General features: G+C 38.8%; 1 protein-coding gene across 7 annotated transcripts in view; it reads right to left on the reverse strand.

Annotated features, from left to right (window-relative positions):
- Window positions 1–22,108, reverse strand: part of Gria4 (glutamate ionotropic receptor AMPA type subunit 4) — a 394,435-nt gene that overhangs the window by 32,674 nt on the left and 339,653 nt on the right. The window contains exon 15 of one of the 7 annotated variants that reach the window (XM_060369002.1): window positions 19,871–19,909. The exons of the other annotated variants lie outside the window; for them this stretch is intronic. Coding sequence (XP_060224985.1) covers window positions 19,888–19,909 — 22 coding nt within the window. The 3' untranslated portion in view covers window positions 19,871–19,887. The remainder of the gene's footprint in view (window positions 1–19,870; window positions 19,910–22,108) is intronic. 7 annotated transcript variants of the gene reach the window in all.

Genomic DNA, 22,108 nt, shown 5'->3' on the forward strand with positions numbered 1-22,108 from the left:
GGTCAGATGGAAGGGGAGGAGGACCTCACCTATCATTGTACTGGGGGAGGGGCATAGGAGAAGAAGAGGGAAGGAGGATGGGATTGTGAGGGGGTAGGGGAGGCGGCTACAGCTGGGATACAAAGTGAGTAAACTATAATTAATAAAAATAAAAAAATGAAAAAATACACAAGAGGATTATAGAACACCAAATAGACTAGATCAGAAGAGAAATTGCTCCTTCCACATAATAATAAAAACACTAAATCTACAAAACAAAGAAAAAATATTAAAAGTGTCAAGGGAAAAAGGTCAAGTAACATATAAAGGTAGACTTATCAGAATCACACCTGACTTCTCAACAGAGACTATAAAAGTCAGAAGGGCCTGGGTAGATGTCATGCAGACACTAAAAGACTACAGATGCCAACCCAGACTACTATACCAAGCAAAACTTTCAATAAACGTAAGTGGAGGAAACAAGACAGTCCATAACAAAAGCACATTTAAGCAATATCTATACACCAACCCAGCCCTACAGAAGATACTAGAAGAAAAACTCCAACCCAACGAGGTCTACTACCTCCAAGAAAACACAGGATATAGATAACTTCACAACAGCAAAACCAAAAGAAAACAAGCACATAAACACTACACCACCAACTCTACAAAAAAAGGAACTAACAATCATTGGTCACTAACATCTATCAACATGAATGGACTCAACTCTCCAATAAAAAGACACAGGCTAAAAAATGGTTGTGGAAACAGGATCCAACATTCTGCGGCATTGACGAGACACACCTCAGCAACAACACTACCTCAGAGTAAAGGACTAGAAAAAGGTTTTCCAAGCAAGTGGACCCAAGAATCAAGCTGGAGCAGCCATCCTAATATGTAATAAAATAGACTTTAAACTAAAATTAATCAAAAGATATGGGGAAGGACACTTCATTCTCATCAAAGGAAAAATCTACCATGATGACATCACAATCCTGAATATCTACACCCCAAATACAAGGGCACTTGCATTCTTAAAAGAAATATTAAAGTGTAAACCACACATTGATCCCAACACATTAATAGTGGGAGACTTCAACACCCCACTCTCACCAATGGACATATCATCACTTCTATCTCTATTTAGACAGAAGCTAAATAGAGAAATAGTAAAGCAAACAGAGGTCATGAATCAAATGGACCTAATAGATGTCTACAGAACTTTTCACTCAAACAAAAAAGAATATACTTTTTTTCTCATCACTACACAGAACCTTCTCTAAACTGACCATATAGTCAGTTACAAAGCAACTCTCAACCAATATGTGAATATTGAATTAGCACATTGTTCTTGGAGGATCCAAGATGGCGGTGCCAGTAGCACACAGTGTCTGATCAGCAGGGCAGAAGTGACTACACGGCAACCAAAAGACCAAACTATTGGCTCCCAAACAATAGCAACTGTGTTCTCCGGGTGAGAGTAAATCCCAAGGTGAGGAAAACAATCAGGTCCAACCTCAATTCACCCAGCCAATCCTTGGGAAAAGTTCATGGGTTTCTGCATGCTAGGTTTCCAGCACATAGCCACATGCTTGCATGCTGTGCTCACCTTCCCAGAATGAACTGCGAGCCCCCAAACACCAGAGACTGGGGCTTCCAGTTGAGAGAAAACTCCATAGTGAGGGAAACATTGAGTCTGACCTCAGGTCACCCAGCTAACCCCTAGAAACATTTCCAGATTCCTGCAGGTGCTCAGTGTCCAGCACCTAGCCGTATGCCTTGCACTGTGCTCACTGTCCTAGACTGAACTGTGGGCACCAAAACAGCACAGACTGGGTTTCCCAGTCATAAGGAAACCCCATGGTGTGGGAAACAAGCAGGTCTGACCTCAGGGCACCCAGCTAATTCCTAAAAGTTCCTGAAGGTTCAGAGTCTCTAGCCTCTAGCCACACACCTATGTGCTGCACTCACCAGCCACTGAATACCTCTAGGTATTGGGACACAGAGCTCCAACCTCAGACCTACGGATGCCTGGGAGCCCTGGGATCAGCCCCAGATGCTGCTTCAAAGCTCAACCTGTTTCCCTAGTGAGACTGACTAAACCTCTGGGTATACTGATTCTTCAAGAGGGCTGCACCCAGCCAACACAGTGCTGAAGCCACAGCTCATTAAACTCAGAGCAAGAAAGCCAGTGGCAGGGCAGCTATCCTCGGGACTTCCCCTCATGAGAGGAGAGCCCCTGGGCTCCCAAGTAGCCCAGTTAGCCCACAGGATCATACACCTGAGGAAAGCCATCAGTGATTCGGAGACCATATACAACAATCTGAGAGAGGCCCCTGCGGAAACAACCAGCTTCCTGCCAGATGATTTTCCACATCACCCTCATGCCCTAGGACTCCAGGAGGCTCCAGAAGCTACCAGCCAACACTTGAGGCAGCCAGATGGGTAACGCCCAGTTTAAAAACACAGTCAACAAAAACCAAAACAATACGGCATATCTAGAACCCACTTATCCAAGGGAAAGTAGCTCTGGATACCCTAACAAAAGTGAAACTCAAGAAAATGACCTTAAATCTATGCTTATGAAGATGATAACAGAGGAAACAAATAAAATACACAAAGAAATATAGGAATATATAGTCAAACAGATGTGGCTTTTAGAGATGAAATAATTAAATCACTGAAAGAAATTAAAGAAAGTTCAAACAAAAAGGTGAAGGAATTGAATGAAAAACAGGAATATACAAACAAACAGGTAAAGGAAATAAACAAAATGGTTCAAGATCTGAAGATGGAAATGAAAACATTAAAGAAAACACAGACTGAAGAAATCTTGGAGAGGGACTTAGGGAAGAAAACAGGAACTACAGAGGTAAGCATCTTCAACAGAATATAAGAGATAGAAGAAAGAATCTCAGGTGTAGAAGATACAAGATGGAAGAAATAGAATCACCAGTCAAAGAAAATGTTAAATCTAACATTTTCATTACACAGACTAACAATTCCTTACACAGACTATCCAAGAAATCAAGGACATGAAAAGGTGAAACCTAAGAATAATAGGACTAGAGGAAAAAGAAGATTCCCATCTCCAAGGCCCAGAAAATATTTTCAACAAAATCATAGAAGAAAACTTCCCCAATTTAAAGAAAGAGATGCCTATAAGCATACAAGAGGCCTACATAACACCTAATAGATGAGACCAGAAAAGAAATTCCTCCTGCCACATAATAACCAAAATACTTAATATACAGAACAAAGAAAAATACTTAAAGCTGCAAAGGAAAAAGGCCAAGTAACATATAATGGCAAACTCATCAGAATCACATATCATTTCTCAACAGAGACTATAAAAGCAAGAAAGGCATGGATGGATACCATGCAGACCTTAAGAGAACACATATGTCAGCCCAGACTATTATACCCAGCAAAACTCTAAGTCATTATAGATGGAGAAAACAAGATAGTCACTGACAAAGACAAATTTAAACAGTATCTACCCAAAGATCCAGTCCTACAGAAGATACTGGAATGAAAAATACAGTCCAAGAAGGCTAAATACACCCAGGAAACTCAGGAAATAACTTTACCATAGCAAAACTAAAAGTAGGCAAGCACACAAACTTAATACCACTACCAACATCAAAATAAATGAACTAACAGTCACTGGCCATTAATCTCTATCAATATCAATGGACTCAACTCTCCAATTAAAAGACACAAACTAACAGAAAGGATGTGTTAACAGTACCCAACATTATGTTGCATACAAGAAACACAGCTCAGCCACAAAGATAGACATTACCTGAGAGAGAAGGGCTACAAGATGGTTTTTCAAGCAAATAGAACCAAGAAGCAAGCAGGAGTAGCTATTTTAATATATAATAAAATAAACTTTCTTTTTTATTTAATACTTTATTTTTATTAATTGCAGTTTATTCCCTTTGTATCCCACCTGTAGCTCTCTCCATCTTCCCCTCCCAATCCTACCCTCCCTCCTTCTTCTCCACCCATGCCTACCCCCCAGTCCACTGATAGGGGAGGTCCTCCTCCCCATTCATCTGATCTTACTCTCTCAGGTCTCATCAGGAGTGACTGCATTGTCTTCCTCTGTGGCCTGGTAAGGCTGCATCCCCCTGAGGGGCAGTTGATCAAAGAGCAGGCCAATCAGTTTATGTCAGAGACAGTCCCTGTTCACATTACTAGGGAAGCCACTTGGACACTGAGCTGCCATGGGTTACATCTGTGCAGGGGTTGTAGGTAATCTCCATGAATAGTCCATGGTTGGAGTATCAGTTACAGAAAATACCCCTGTGTCCAGGTTTTCAGTTCTGTTGCTCTTCTTGTGGAATGTAAACTTGTACAACAACTTTGGAGATCAGTCTGGCGCTTTCTCAGACAATTAGGAGTAGCGCTACCTCAAGATTCAGGTATATGACTCCTAGGCATATATCTAAAATATGCTCAAGTACACAACAAGGACATTTACTTAACCATGTTCAGAACAGCATTATTCATAATAGCCAGAACCTGGAAACAACCCAGATGTCCCTCAACTGAGGAATGGATACAGAAATTGTGGTATATTTACACAATGGAATACCACTCAGCAATTAAAAACAAGGAAATAATGAAATTTGTAAGCAAATGGTGGGACCTAGAAAAGATCATCCTGAGTGAGGTATCCCAAAAGCAGAAAGACACACATGGTATATGCTCATTTATAAGTGGACATTCGACATATAATATAGGATAAACATACTAAAATCTGTACACCTAAAGAAGCTAAACAAGAAGGAGGACTCTGGGTAAGATGATCAATCCTCACTCAGAAAGACAAACAGAATGGACATTGGAAGAATGAGAAAACAGGAAACAGGACAGGAGCCTACCCCAGAGGGCCTCTGAAAGACTCTACCCAGCAGTGTATCAAAGCATATGCTGAGACTCATAATCAAACTTTGGGCAGAGTGCAGGGAATCTTATGGAAGAAGTGGGAGACAGAAAGACCTGGAAAGGACAGGAGCTCCACAAGGAGAGCAACGGAACTAAAATAGACTTTCAACCAAAATTAACCAAAGAGATGAGGAAGGTCATTTCAGACTCATCAAAGGCAAGTTCCACCAAGAAGACATCACAGTTTTAAACATCTCTGCCCCAAATACAAGGGTACCCACATTTGTAAAAGAAACATTAATAAAGCTTAAACCACACATCGATGCACACACATTAATAGTGGGGGACTTCAACACCCCACTCTCACCAAAGGACAAGTCAACAAAACAAAAACTAAACAAAGAAACAATGACACTAGCAGATGTCACAAATCAAGTGGACCTAACAGGCATCTACAGAACCTTTCACCCAAACACAAAAGAATATACCTTCTTCTCTGCACCTCAAGGAACTGCCTCCAAAATAAACCATACAGTTGGTCACAAAGCAAGCCTCAACAAATACAAGAAGATTGAAATAATTTCTTGTATCCTATTGTACCACCATGGACTAAAGCTAGACCTCAACAACAACAGAAATGGTAAAAACTTATACATGCATAACTGATCAACTCTTTACTCAATGATGGCTAGGTCAGGGAAGAAATAAAGAAATAAAATAAAGACTTCCTCGAATTTGTCAGGTACAACATGGTTCTGGAAGCAGCTGTTTTACACAGTTTCAGTTGCTGAAGCACTGTCACCCTGGAGCAAATATCTCTGGATTACCAGTCCACAAATGGCATTGCTTTTTTCCTATATCTCTGCCTGCTTTGTTTCTTACCGTGACCCCATCTTTTTCTTCTAATTCAACCCTCAACTGATAAAATTTTTGGGGTAATTGGGAGATAAGAAAATGGCACAGAAACAACCACTATGGAGGAAGCAATTCCTCCTGGCTGGAAAGGCAATGAACCTTGAATTATCTGAACAAGAAATTGAATCCATAGACACCCTCTGTGCTAATTGTCCCCTGAAAAACTTTAGTCAACTCATGGATATCAAATGATATCAGATACTGAGTTTCCACTCAGCCTCCAGATTGTTGCAGTCAGAAAGAAATTAGACCCTAGAGAAAGTACTGAACTCATGTTAATAACCTTTTCTAAAAAAACCTGGTCATATGGACATGACTCCTTGGGATAAAACAGGGAGATTACAAAAGCTTTGTATAGTTTATGAGGAAGGAGATAGAAACCCTCTGAAAAATCACTCCTATTATAAAAAGATGTTTAGGAAAAGCTCAGGAAAAAAAAACTTGCTCAGCTACAAACAGCAGCTGAGAATTAAGAATAGTCTAGTTTGCTTATCATCTCTTTGTTCTTATGCCACTTATTGTCACTACAAGATTTTGCCCAGATGACCTATGATGTAGAGGTTTGTCTGAGAAAAGCACGGAGTTAATAATTAAATATGCTTGCTTGCTTGTAATGTAATCACTGTACTGTGTTTGTAGAGTACAGCTTGCTATCTTCTGTTCTGTGAATTTTGGGTACAATCACTGTACCATGTATATAGAGTACAGCTTGCTATATTCGTTTATTCTTATTTGTGGGTCTTTGGGAGAAGAGCCAATATTCTGGGGAAATATAAAATGCTTTTTGATCATGTAGAAAAAAATGTATAAGGAAATGATTTAACACTAAAAGGCTAGGATTCACTCTCTGCTCCAAGGAGAGAAAGGAAAAGAGAAAGAAAGAAAGAAAAATAAAAAGCAGACACCAGAGAGACTGCCTCCCAAGAAGAGTTTCTTGAAATGAGTCATTCATCAGCTTGTACCTGCCCCGTGGGAAATGATTTTTCTCTTGCTCCGATCCATTCCTCCCAATCTTGAGGCCCACAGTTGGCGGAGGTTGGTCTCTGGCAAGAATTCAGTGAAAATGAAGGCAACATACCTAAACTTATGTGACACAATGAAAGCAGTGATAAGAGGAAAGTTCATAGAACTAATTACCTTCATAATGAGATTGAAGACATCTCATACAAGCAACTTAAAAGCTCACCTGAAAGTCCTAGAAAAAAAGAAGCAGACAACCTAAGAGGATTAGATAGCTAGAAATACTCAAACCCAGGGCTAAAATTAATAAATTAGAAAAAAAGAACAATTTAAAGAGTCAATGAAACCAAGAGTTGGTTCTTTGAGAAAATCAACAAGATAGGCAAACACTTAGACAAACTAACTAAAAGATAGATGGACACAAAGGGAACATAAGGACAGACACTGAAGAAACCCAAACAACAATTAGGTCTTACTTCAAAAGCCTAACTCCACAAAATTTGAAAACCTAAATGAAATGGACAATTTATCTTGATAGATTCCACTTATCAAGGCTGAATCAAGATCAGATAAATAAATTAAATAGGCCTATATCCCCTAAGGAAATAGAAGCAGTCATCAAAAGTCTCCCATCCGAAAAAAGCCCAAGGCCAGATAGTTTCAGCACAGAATTCTACCTGACCTTCAAAGGAGAGCTAATACCAATACTCTTTAAACTATTTCACAAAATAGAAACAGAAGGAACATTACTAAACTCATTCTAAGAAGCCACAGTCACTTTGATATCTAAACCTCACAAAGACCTAACAAAGAGAATTTCAGACCAATTTTCCTTATGAACATTCACACACACACACAAAAAAACTCATTAAAAACTTGCAAATGGAATCCAAGAGCACATCAAAGATATTATCCACCATGATATCTTCATTCCAGGTATGTAGGGGTGGTTCAATATATGGAAATCCATCAATATAATCCACGATATAAAGAAACTGAAAAAAAACCCCACATGATCATCTCCTTAGATGCCAAAAAAAAATTGATAAAATCCAACTCCCGTTCATGTTTAAAGTCTTGGAGAGATCAGGGATACAAGGCACATACCTACACATACTAAGCAATATACACCAAGCCAATAGCCAACACCAAACTAAACGAAGAGAAAATTAGATCAATTTTACTGAAATCAAGGACAAGGCAAGGCTGCCTACTCTCTCTGCATATCTCTTCAACATACTTGAAGTCTCAGATAGAGCAATAAGACAACTAAAGTAGATCAAGGGGGATACAAATTGGAAAAGAAGTCAAAGCATCACCGCTCGCAAATATAGTATACAAGAGTGAACTAAAAAATCTACTAGGGAACTCCTATAGCTGAAAAGACACCTTCAGCAAAGTGGCTGGATACAAAATTAACTAAAAAAAAATCAGTAGCCCTTCTGCATACAAAAGACAGACGGGCTGAGAAAGAAATTAGGGAAATAACACTCTTCACAATAGCCACAAAAAAAAAATCTTGGTGTATCTTGGTATAACTCTAACCAATCAAGTAAAAGACTTGTATGAAAAAACTTCCAGTCTCTGAAGAAAGAAATTGAAGAAGATATCAAAAGATGGAAAGATCTCCCATGCTCATGGTTCAGTAGGATTAACATAGTAAAAATGACCATCCTGCCAAAAACAATGTACAGATTCAATGGAATTATCATCCAAATATCAACATAATTCTTTATAGACCTTGAAAGAAGAAATATTCTCAGCTTCATATGGAATAACAAAAAAACAAAACAAAACAAAACAAAACAAAAAAAAAACCCACCTCAGAATAGCTAAAACAATCCTCTACAATAAAATATCTCCTGGAGGTATATCCATCCCTGTTCTCAAGCTGTACTATGGAGCAGCAGTCATAAAAACTGCATGGTACTGGCATAGAAACAGAATGGTGGATCAATGGAATCAAAACAAAGACCAGAAATAAATACACACACCTATGGACACCTGAGTTTTGACAAAGATGCCAAAACCATACAATGGAAAAAAAGATGACATCTTCAACAAATGGTTCTGGTCAAACTGGATGTCCACATGTAGGAAAAATACAAATAAATTCATATCTATCACCCCACATAAAATTAAATTACAAGTGGATCAATGACTTCAACATAAAATCAGACACACTAAAACTTTTGGAAGAAACAGTGGATAAAAACCTTGAACTCATTGGCATAGGAGATAACTTCCTGAACAGAACACCAACAGTCTAGGATCTAAGATCAACAATTAATAAATGGGACCTTATGAAACTGAGAATCCTCTATTAAAGCAAAGGACACTGCCAACAGAACAAGACAACTAGAAAAAGATATTCATCAACCCTGCATCTGACAAAGGGCTAATATCCAGAATATATACAGAACTCAAAAAATTAAACACCAACAAATCAAACAATCCAATTAAAAATGGGGTATAGAGCTAAACAGAGAATTTTCAACAGAGGAATACTGAATGATGGAGAAACACTTAAAGAAATGTCCAACATCCTTAGTCATCAGGGAAATGGAAATCAAAACGAATCTGAGATTCCATTTTAAACCCATCAAATGGCTAAGATCAAAAATCTTAAGTGACAACACATACTGGAGAGGATGTGGAGAAAGCTGAACACTCCTCCATTCCTGGTTGGAATACAGACTTGTACAACCACTTTGGAAATCAATCTGGTACTTTCTCAGAAAATTGGGAATAGTACTAGTTCATGATCCAGCTATACCACTCCTCGCCATATACCCAAAAGATGCTCCAGCATTCAACAAGGACATTTACTCAACTATGTTCATAGCAGCTGTATTAGTAATAGACAAAATCTTGAAGCATTGAGATGTCCCTCAATGGAAGAATGGTTACAGAAATTGTGGTCCATTTACACAATGGAATACTACTCAACTATTAAAAACAAGAAAACCATGAAAATTTCAGGCAAATGGATGGAACTAGAAAAGACCACTCTGTCAGGAGCCATTCTGTTAAAGGAGCACTCATTAGAAAGGTGGGCTTTCTGGAAGGTATTTTACAAGGTCTGTACCATGACAGACCCCAGAATTGCTTTCAGTCTCTGATACTCATTCTTTGTGCACTGCTGCATCTCTCTATAATATGGTATGGTGTGAATCATCACCTTCTGGGTATTTACACACTCTGATTGAATAAACTTCCTATGGGATCTTACTGAAGATGCACTGCTGTTCAGATGAATTAATTCCTGATTATGGAATTCCTGACTTGATTCAAACAATTTTAAAAGTTAAATTGTTTTAGAACTTTTTAAACACCTTTAGAAGGTTTGTGACTGCAATAAATACCTTTGTGGACCTCCAGGTGCTTCACTAGGAGACAGGCTTAAGGCAGATTTGTAGCCTCAGATAGTCTTCACTCACACATCCTGCTATACACCATAAATACAGGTAAGTTGGTTTAAACTTCCCATGAACCCAAGTTATAATGGAACTACCAAGCAATGTCTAATTAAGTACAAACCTTGATGTCATTATATACAAATTGTTCTGTTGTAATTCTTTGTACCTTGGCATCTTATGGCATTATATACTGTCATTTTAAATTTACCTTGTTTGTTGAAATGAAAGACAAATAAGATTATCATCCCAAAGATAGCTGAAAAACGTGTCCTAGTCAGTCCTAATTGAAAAAAAAATATATTCTTATAACTTTTAGACCCTGTTAACCTTTAGGCCTTGTCGACCTTTGTCACTCTGAACTCACTATGAACTTATGTAATGGAAACATAAATAAATGTTTAGTTTTAAAACATGTAATCTGTAGTATTTTAGAATTCAGATTTTTCTGTGATTAATTAATTGCCTTCTTTGACTATGAGGTAATTCCTGTTCTGAGTATAAATACTGTAATCAAACAATAAATGAGTTTGAAGTTAAAATTCTTAACTCACTCCATCTTTTTCCTTGAGCGTATGTGCGTGAATGTACTTTGCTTACTTTCACCTCCTTTTTCTTTTTCTTACCAATTCACAAACAATTTAACAACAATTCAGGATCTAACCAGCAGCCTAGGATAAGCAGGAAAATGTTTAGTCTAGGCTGTGAAGTCCTCATCAACAGCTGCCCCTGCCCAGGAGCTAATCTCAGATTAAAGTACCCTTTTCTACACTCTCTTACAGTTTTGGCTAGAAGCCATTTTACAGTTCTGGCTGTAGCAAGAATGGTGACCAGTTAAAGTTTTCCTCCTTAGCAGCAGTGTAGCCAGTCCCTAGACCTAGAAAAGAAATCCTGGGCTCCCTCCTCTTTTTTCTTTTCTTTCAGTCATCTTTGGTGATCAGTTGCCCAAGAGATAAAGCAAAAGGGGGACTCCACATTCTGTCCCAGATTCTACCCTACACCCTGAAACATTGCCAAAGCAGGGAAAAACTTAGGCAATTGGACCCTAGAAGAACTTAACATCATCCTGAGTGAGGTAACCCAGAAGCAGAAAAACATGCATGGTATAACTCACTTATAAGTAGACATTGGCCACATATTATAGGAACAATATACTAAAATCTACAGACCTAAAGAAGCTAAACAACCCTAGGGATAATGCTTAAATCTCATTCAGAATGGCAAACAGGATAGACAACAGAAGCAGCAAAAGAGAGGGAACACGACAGGAGCCTACCATACAGGTCCTCTGAAAAGCTCCACCCAAGAGGGGATCAAAGCAGATGCAGAGACTCACAGACAAACTTTGGGCAGAAGGCAGGGTGTCTTATGGAAGAAGATGGGGATAGAATTATCCGGAGGTGACAGGACCTCTACAGGGAGACCAACAAAGAAAAAAAAATCTGTGCCTGGAGGGTGGGAGGAGCTGCAGAGACTGATGCACCAACCAAGGTCCATGCATGGAGAAGACCTAGATCTCCTGCTCAGATGTAACCAATAGGCACCTCACTCTCCATGTGGCATCCCAAGTAAGGGGAACAAGGGCTGCCTCTGTCTTGAACTCAGTTGCCTGCTCTTTGATCACCCCCCCTCCCAGAGATGTGGCCCTGCGAGGTCACAGAGGAAGAGGATCAAGGCAGTATTGATGAGCCTTGATAAGTTAAGGTCAGATGTCAGGGAAGAAGGACTCTCACTTTCAGTGGACTAGGGGAGAGGATGGGGGGAAGAGGAAGGCAGGGTGGAATGGAAAGGAGATGAGAGAGGGGCTACAATTGGGATATAAAATGAATAAATTATAAAAAATAAAAATAAAAAACCACATTGTTCTTTATCAGTTTATCATGGATTAAAGCTAGGCCTCAACAAAAGAAACAGCAAAAAGCATACACACTCATGGAAACTGAACAACTTCTGCTCAGTGATCACTGGGTGAGGGAAGAAATAAAGAAACAAATTAAAGACTTCCTCGAGTTCAGTGAAAATGAGGGCACAACTTACCCAAACTTATGGAACACAATGAAAGCAGTGCTAAGACAAAAGTTCATAGCATGAAGTACCTTCATAAAGAAAAAGGAGAGATCCCATATTAGCAACTTAACAGATTGCCTGAAAGCTTTAGAAAAAAAGGAAACAAACACACCCAAGAGGAGTAGAGGGCTCAGGGCTGAAATCAATAAATTAGAAACAAAGAGAGCAATACAAAGAATCAACAAAACCAAAAGTTGGTTCTTTGAGAAAATCAACAAGAAAGACAAAACCCTAACCAATCTAACTAAAAGACAAAGAGACAATACCCAAATTAACAAAATCAGAAATGAAAAGGGGGACATAACAGACACTGAGGAAACCCAAAGAATCAGTAGGTCTTCCTTCAAAAGCCTGTATTCCACAAAATTGGAAAATCTAAAGAAAATGGAAGATTTTCTTGATAGATTTCACCTACCAAAATTAAATCATGAGCAGGTAAACAGTTTAAATAGCCCTATAACTCCTAAGGAAATAGAAGCAGCTACCCACAGTCTCCTAACCAAACAAAAACCAAACCAAACAAAACAAAAACCCTCAGGACTAGGTGGTTTTGGAGTGGAATTCTACTAATACCAATATTTCTCAAACTATTCCACAAAGTAGAAACAGAAGAAACATTACCAAGTTCATTCTATGAAGCCACAGTCATGCTGATACCTAAACCACACAAAGACTCAACAAAGAAAGAAAATTTCAGACTGCTCTCCCTTATAAACATTGATGCAAAAATACTCAATAAGATACTTGCAAACCCAATTCAAGAACACATCAAACACATCATCCACCATGATCAAGTGGGCTTCATTCAAGGGGAACAGGATTGGTTCAATATGCAAAAATTCATCAACATAATCTATCATATAAAGAAACTGAAAGAGAAAAATCACATGATCATCTCATTAGATGCAGAAAAAGCCTTTGACAATAGTCAATACCCCTTCATGATAAAAGTCTTGAAGAGATCAGGAATACAAGGCCCATACCTAAACATAATAAAGGCTATGAACAGCAAGCCGATAGGCAACATCAAACTAAATGGAGAGAAACTCGAAGCAATTCCACTAAAATCAGGGACAAGACAAGGTTGTCCACTCTTTCCATATCTCTTCAATGTATATTAGACATTCTAGCTATAGCAATAAGACAACTAAGGGAGATCAAAGGGATACACATTGGAAAGGAAGAAGTTAAAGTACTGCTAATCACAGCTGATATGATAGTGTATGTAAGTGACCCCCTAAAATTCCACCAGAGAACTCCTGCAGCTGATAAAATCCTTCAGCAAAGTGGCTGGATACAAGATTAATTAAAAAAAAAATCAGTGGCCCTCCTATATACAATTGATAAACAAGCTAAGAAAGAAATTAGGATAACCACACCCTTCACAAAAGCCACAAATTATATATATATATATATATATATATATATATATATATATATATGAGTAACTCTAACCAAGAAAGTCAAAGACCTGTATGACAAGAACTTCAAGTCTTCGAAGAGAGAAATTGAAGAAGATATCAGAAATTGGAAAGATTTCACATGCCCGTGGATCGGTAGGATTAACATAATAAAAATGGCCATCTTAAAAAGGGCAAACTACAGATTCAATGCAGTCCCCATCAAAATACCAGTGCAATTTTTACATACCTTGAAAGAACAATTCTAAATTTCATATGGAAAAACAAAAACTCAGGATAGCTAAAACAATCCTATACAATAATAAAACTTCTGGAGGCATCTCCATACCTGACATCAAGCTGTGCTACAGAGAAATAGTAAGAAAATCTGCATGGTACTGGCATAGAAATAGGCTGGTTGATCAATGGAATTGAATCAAAAACTCAGAAATAAACCCATACACATATGTATCCACCTGATTTTTGACAAAGGAACCAAAACCATACAGTGGAAAAAAGACAGCATCTTCAACAATTGGTGCTGGTCTAACTGGAAGTCTACATGTAGAAAAATGCAAATAGATCCATATTTATCACCTTGTACAGAACTCAAGTCCAAGTTGATCAAAGACCTCAAAATAAAACCAGATAGATTAAATCTACGAGAGAAGAAAGTGGGTATGAGCTTTGAGCTCATTGGCACAGGAGACAACTTCCTGAACAGAACACCAACAGCTCAGGCTCTAAGATCTACAATTAATAAATGAGACCTCTTGAAACTGAAAAGCTTCTGTAAAGCAAAGGATACTATTAATAGAACTAAATGGTAGCCTACAGATTGGGAAAAGACCTTCACCAATCCTACATCTGACAAAGGGCCAATATCCAGAATATGTAAAGAACTCAAGAAATTAAACATCAACAATCCAAATATCCTGTTAAAAATGGTATACAGAGCTAAACCAGAAAATTCTCAACAGAGGAATGGTGGAGAAGCCCTGTGGTGTATATGCAAGATTAGAGTCTCACAACAGCGTAATGCAGCCATGATCATTCAGGCCTTTACAGCCATTGAAGCAGGACAGTCTCCCCAAGCATGGTTGGATACCATAAAAAGCTAAAATGATACGCTCAGGATGCGAGGCTAAGCACTGCACTCAGGGTCAGCCGCTTTGGACCCAGAGAAGAGCATGTCTGATTGCATGTGGGTTGATGCCCCAGGTCCCGCCTCTGAGAAAAAGGTATCAGTCGGGTCTGATGCTCTTTGGGTGGATGACACCTAAATGAACATCTGTACAAAGTCCCAATTTATTTCTAATATCAGAGATCAGACCTCTACTCTTGCCTGATGCGTCTAAAACAAAAAGGGGGAACTGTAGAGAGCTGCGTAATGCCGCGCCTTAAAGATGGAGCTGGTTTCCGCCTTCCACCTTCCCAATGGTGAGTGCTCTCTGTCACAAACAACTCCACATTTGGCTAAGGCTGAGGATCTGGCTTGCTTCCATGTATGTGGACCTATCTGCATTGCCCACGTGGCACGCTGGGGCTGGCTACCCAGAGGCTATTTAAGCTGTGGGCTGGCTTTCCCCAGGGTCAAATGATTGTTCAAGGTTCTTGAATAAACTGCATTGAAAAAAAAAAAAGAAATGCTCAACATTCTTAGTCATCAAGGAAATGCAAATCAAAATGACTCTGAGATTCCATCCTAACCTGTCAGAATGCCCAAGACCAAAAACTCAAGTGATAATACATGCTGGCAAGGATGTAGAGAAAGGGGAACACTCCTCCTTTGCTGGTGGCAGTGCAAATTTGTACAATCACTTTGGGTATCAATCTGGTGCTTTTTCAGAAAACTGGGAATAGCCCTTCCTCAAGACCCAGATATACTACTCTTGGGCATACACCTGAAAGATGCTTCACAACAGAACAAGGACATTTTCTCAACTATGTTTAAAGCAGCTTTATTTTTAATTGCCAGAAACTGGAAACAACCTAGATATTCCCCAACCGAAGAATGGATAAAGGAAGTGTGGTACATTTACATAACGAAATACTGCTCAGCCATTAACAACAAGGAAATCTTGAAATTACTGGCAAATGGATGGAACTAGAAAAGATCATCTTGTGTGAGGTAACAAGGACCCAGAAAGACACACACAGTATACACTCACTTATAAGCAGATTTTAGTCAACTAGTGCAGGATAGACACACTACAATGCACAGACCCCAAGATGTTCAGTCCGATGGGCATCTTAGGCTTCAGGTTGACCCACTAGTTAGGCGATTGGGGGTTATCTCTGACACAGGCTATGTTGCCTGTTTTCTGATTACTTTTCTACAAGGCCACAGAGGAGGAAGATGAGCTCATTCATCATGTGAATAGATGAGTTGGGGGGTAGGAGGACTCCCCTAATATGATGAATAGGAGAGAGGGGATTTGGGAGGGAGGATGGGACTTGGAAGAGAGGAGAGAGGGGCCTATCACTGACATGTAAATTGAATTAATTAATAAAAATGCATGGTATTGTCATAAAAACATACAGGTAGCTCAGTGGAATCGAATCTAAGATCCAGAAATAAACACACACACACCTATGAACACCTGATTTTTTTTTTTTTCACAAAGAACCCAAAGGCATACAATGAAAAAAAGTAAGCATCTTCAACAAATTCTGCTGGTCTAACTGGATGCCTGTATGCAGAAGAATGCAAATAGATACATATCTATAACCCTGCACAAAACTCAAGTCCAACTAGATTAAAGACCTCAACATAAAACTGGATACACCAACTCTCAAAGAAGAGATCATGGGGAATAACTTTGAATTCATTGGTACAGAAGACTGCTTTCTGAACAGAACATCAACAGCTCAGGTACTTAGATCAACAATTAATAAATGGGACCTCATGAAACTGAAAAGCTTCCGCAAGGCAAAAGACACTGTCAGTAGGAAAAACCTGCAACCTACAGATTGGAAAAAGGTCTTCACCAACCCTACATCCGAAAGAAGGCTAATATCCACAATTTATAAAGAACACATGAAATTAAATACCAACAAACCAAATCAAACGATTGAAAAATTGAGTACAGAGCTAAACAGAGAATTCTCAACAGAAGATTCTCTAATGACAGAGAAACACTTAAAGAAATGCTCAGTGTCCTTAGTCATCAAAAAATGCAAATAAAAATGAGTGTAAGATTACATCTTACATATGTCAGCATGGCTAAGATAAATAACTCAAGTGACAGCACATTCTGGTGAGGATGTGGGGCAAGAGGAACACTCCTTCTTTGCTGGTAGAAGTGCAAACTTGTACAACCACTGTGGAAATCAATCTGGAGGTTTCTCAGAAAATTGAGAATAGTTCTATCTCAAGACCCAGCTATATGACTCCTGGGAATATACCCAAAAGATGCTATACCATACCACAAGGACACTTGCTCAACTATTTTTTTAGCAGCTTGATTTATAACTGGAAACAACCTAAATGTCCCTCAACCGAAGAGTGGATATAGAAAATGTGATACATTTACACAGTGGAGTAGTACTCAGCTATTAAAAACAAAGCCATCATGCAATTTGCAGGCAAATGACAGGACTAGACAATATCATTTTGAGTGTGGTAACCCAGACCCAGAAAGTCAAGCATGTCTTATAAATAGACATTGGCCACAAAGTACAGAACAACCATCCTACAACCCTCAGACCCAAAGAAGCCAAGGAGGGCTCAAGGAAATATGCTTGAATCTCACTCAGAAGTGGCAATAAAATAGACATCTAAAATAGATGGAGGGAGGGAACCGGACAAGAGCCTAGCAGAACTGTCTTCTGAGAGGCTTTATTCAGCAGCTGATGGAGACTGATGGAGAGACCCACAGCCAAACAATAGGCTGAGTTCAGGGAGTTCTGTGGAAGAGTGGGAGGAAGGATAGAGGGAGCCAGAGTGGTCAAGGACACCGCAAGAAGACCTACAGAGTCACCTAACCTGGGCCCATAGGGGCTCACAGGGACCGAACCACCAAGCAAAGGGCACGCATGGGCTGGACCTAGACCCCTACACATTTGTAGCAGATGTGCAGTGTGGTCAACATGTGGGTCTCCTAACAATGGGAGTTGGGGCTGTCTTTGCCTCTGTTGCCTGTCATTGTTTTTTCCTTTCTCCCCAGCTGGGCTGCCTTGTCTGCCTTCAGTGGGAGAAGATGGGCTTAGTCATGCTGCTACTTGAGGTGCCAGGGTGGGTGGGTACTCCTTGGGGCCCTTCCCTTCTCTAAGAAGAAGGACGGCAGGGATGGGGGTGGGGTGAGAGTGAGACTGGGAGGGGAGGAAAGAAGGGGCTAGTATCAGGCTGTAAAGAGATTAAACAAATTAATTAATTTAAAAAGACTTCTGTTACTAAATTTACTAATTGGAGTAGTTAATTCAGTGCGCTTGGGAAACTAAATGCCATATCTATCATCAATAGAGACCAAATGCCAGCTACGTGTTTAGTTTGACTTTGCTAAAATTGATTTCACTATATACTGTATACAAATATTTAGCTTTCTAAATACCTTTAGCTCACTTTCAGTTTTAAATATTTCAGAATTTTTGGGTGAAAAGGGTTTCAACTTTTCTTTCTGGTTTGAGATCTTAGGTTCCATACCAGTAGACAAATATTTGGAGCTTTTTATACAAAATAATATTTGTGTTAATAGATTTTTTTTCTTATTTTCTTATTGGCTTTTGGTTAAGTGGGAGAATAGTAAAAATAGAAATCAGAATTTGAGTGACACAACTACTGTTTATGACACAAAGGATAAGCTAAAGAAAGGAGAGTGTCTGATCTTCCAGTGTTCAGGGCTATGCAGTAGGCTCCGAAAAGAAAGAACATGAGGATTTCTGTTTTGTAGTTCTTAAAGGTACCAAGTTTACACCTTTCTACATGAAGATAGTAGTCTGCTTATCTTACCTTTTTATTTAAAAAAATATCTTTTGCCACTGTGTGATGTTTGTGTATATTTTCACATGTGAATACATGTCTGTAGTGATGCGGGTGTGGGGGCTAGAGGGAAAACTTGGTTGGTGAACCTCTTCCTCCACACCTGCGTAAGCAAGGCTGGCTGGCCCATGAACCTCAGGAGACTCTGCTGTCTCGGCTGCTCGTTTCCCCGCAGGAGAGCTGGGGTTATGCGTTTAGCTCTTTCCACAGGTTCTAAGAATCTGAACTCTGGTTATCAGGCCTGCATGACATGGAAATGGGTTATAAATTAACCCATTTTCTTTCTGGTCCCTTAACTGCTCATCTTTGAGACAACAGTAGTCACAATACCAACGTGTTCCAATGCTCATTAATTATTGTTAATTCAATTAAAAATGGCAAAGCTCAAGTTCTATTTCTTTTTTTTTTAAATTATTATTGTGTGTGTGTGCACACATGCGTGTGTGTGCGTAATGTGTGTTGGGGGCGTGTGTGCCATAGCATGCATGTGAAGGTTAGAAAACAACTTTGTATCTTCCCTTGGGTTGCTTGCACGAAAAAACAATGTGAACAAGACACCAAAGGCAGGGAATATTGATGACTTCAAAGACCATAATAAGGAAAGTAAACATACTATGGAAATAAGTCAACATCAAGAGGCCTGAGGGGGAGTGTGAATCAGCACCTAGAAATAGTGCTCAAGAAAATATTTTCCTTTCCTATTATTTTTCCCTACAGTGCATTAAAAATTGTACTTAAAAATTGTACTATATTACTTCAGCTTGAAAGTTTAGCCAGATTTTATTTCAAAATTAGACATCATCAAATTTATAACAATATCTTTTCATTAAAATTTTGCTTGATAGCAATGTATTTCGTGAGAGACATTTTGAAGTTTAGCTTCGTATTTTTTGTATTTTCTTACCCATTACGGTTTGAGTGATAATAACTGTGAGTATTCCATATTCAGAAAAATGAACAGCTAAAGAATTTAAATCTCAATGGAGCACTGGTTCTGATATTTAATGAGGATGGAAAACATGAATGCAGTAGCATACAACTGTTATGACTTGTGTAAAGGTTCTCCTTTTTTCCTGTTACAAAATTTGTAAGTGGATGTTGAAATAACTATTATACATAGGTAGCAAGCTGGTTTCCTAATGCTGGTGGGTTGAAAAATATAATGTATAAATAAAAAGGGATTAACAAATAGGTGGGGGAGGGGTTTCCTTCAAATGGATGGAACCCATTCTTTTGAAAGAAAACTCCCCTCTTACCTTGGTCCTGGAGCTGGTTAGTTCTCCTCTGTCCTCCTCCTAGGGGAGAAATACCCAAAGTTAAACAATAATAGAACATGGTCTTGTATTAAAGTCAAGTTCAGTTCTGGCCAACCCCTTCCTCAAGTCTCACACGATACTACCAACTGTCTGATATGATGGGGCTTCCACAGAATCCAGTTAAATCTCAGTTTAGGTATTAAGCCAAAGGGAATGGACAACAGCAGTGTAAGAGCAAAATAAGATGCCTCTTGATAAATTAGTCTGTCTTGTCAGAGAACCCTAATGAATTTCAGGCTGGCTTAGAGCAGGAAAATTCAAGGGATGGCACTGCTCGGGCAACTGATCACCAGGAATAATAGGGGAAGGCACATCAAGAGACCCCACAGAGAAGTAGGTGTCCTGGTGTTCTTGCGTTTGGGAATAAAATTATAGTGCTATGAGCGACAATGTGTGTGGAGCTGCACTTAGTCTGATCCAATACAAGTAATAATTATTATAAAATTTAAAGTAACATGTTAAGGAGACATTAGATGGGGAGATTATGAAAAAGTCTCATCAGAAACAACAAATCACAGGTGAGATTAAAAAAAACACTTTTTCTCTCATTTACCGACAGGCCTTGGGTTTTAGTTCAAGCAAATTCAAGGCACTATAGCCATTATTAGATGGAGTGTTCTTCTTTAGAGTATCTGGGATTAACTAGGACTCCTGGTGAATTGGAGAGAGAGATAGCATATTGAAAGAAGCATGAGTGTGTGTATCCAGTGGGAGTGGCTCCAATAGCTCCTCTATCACCCGTTAGCTAGAAGACGTGCTTCCACAGAGCCACGTGTTTGGATGGATATAACATCAACTATACTCAGTTGTTGTATCTGAGAATGTATTCATCTACATGGGCTTTATCTATGGCAGCGATTATCAAATCTTTATTTACTTATATAGTCTCTGACTTTTTCATATTTGAAGTGTCATCTCTGCTGAGGGCACTGCCTAGTTAACTGATTTTAAAGTCAGTTTGTAGTTATCCTTTGGCATAATTTCAGAGAGGGTGGCTGATTGGCTCCCATATAAAATCAATACCAGACAATTGATTGAATTCCATGAGACGTGAAGAAGAGTAGAGACCAAGAATGAGCCTGAACCCATACAAGATCATGTGCTATTGTTATTTAACTTTGGGTAACTTATTTAAAAACTTCATCAAGTAAGATGATGTCAGATGAGCAGATGGATGCATGCTGGAACCTCGGTTTGTCCCGGGATGTTACCAAGACAGCGAAATGAGGGACATCGTCTGCATTACCCTAATGGCCGTTATGAAGATGTGCAGGAGGGAAAAAACAATATGGAAAACTGTGTGTTACATCAGCAAATCTTCTCCCTCTGTCACTCCATCTGGTTTGCACTTGTGTCACCCTATAAATGTCAATGACCTTAAAGTTTCATGACACAAACATGATATAATAAAAGTTTTCTAGTTGCAATGTAATGTCCTTCTTTATCATAGCTAAATATACTAAAAATGGCTGCCCTGACAACACTTTTCCCCTCTAAACATTATAAAATCATCATGCTACTTTTTTTTTTCTGAAACAAATACAGCCAAAAATTATAAACCATGCTCAAAATTAAAAAGGGTACATTTTGTCTTACAAAACACCTATTTCATCCATGGTAGTTAGTTTTTAACTAAAATCTTTGTGCTTAAAAATAATATATGAATCAACCAAAGCAAACAGCTGTGGATATAGTGCTGGGGCAGGGTAAAACTAGAATGACTTTGTAGCATCTACATTTTGGTGGTAAGTGGTGGCTACTTGAGAAAAAGAGGAAAATGAAAGGGAAATTAGCATTATTGACATTGCTAAGGTTACTATAACATCCCTAAAACCTTCTTCTCAAATATTTTATATTGAAAGTTCACATTATGTGGGGAAAATTATTTTTTAATCACATCTGTATATAAATATATATATCATTTGTTCTCAATAATACTAAAACAAATCCTGCCTGCACTTTCACATTAATTCTACCTTTTATGTATCCCAGGGGATTTTCTCACATGTGCCTCATTCAAAGTGTGAACACAGCATTTCTTTTCCGTCTCTGTTCACATAGGTTTGTAAGATTGGCATAGCCATCTGAGAAATACCTTTAAAAACACTTCTCTATTTCACAACATAACAGACCACAACCAAAGAAGTGGATTGTTTCATTTCTAATCCATCTGTGGCT

This window comes from Meriones unguiculatus, chromosome 1, assembly GCF_030254825.1.
Source record: "Meriones unguiculatus strain TT.TT164.6M chromosome 1, Bangor_MerUng_6.1, whole genome shotgun sequence".
In the NCBI taxonomy this organism is placed as follows: domain Eukaryota; kingdom Metazoa; phylum Chordata; class Mammalia; order Rodentia; family Muridae; genus Meriones; species Meriones unguiculatus.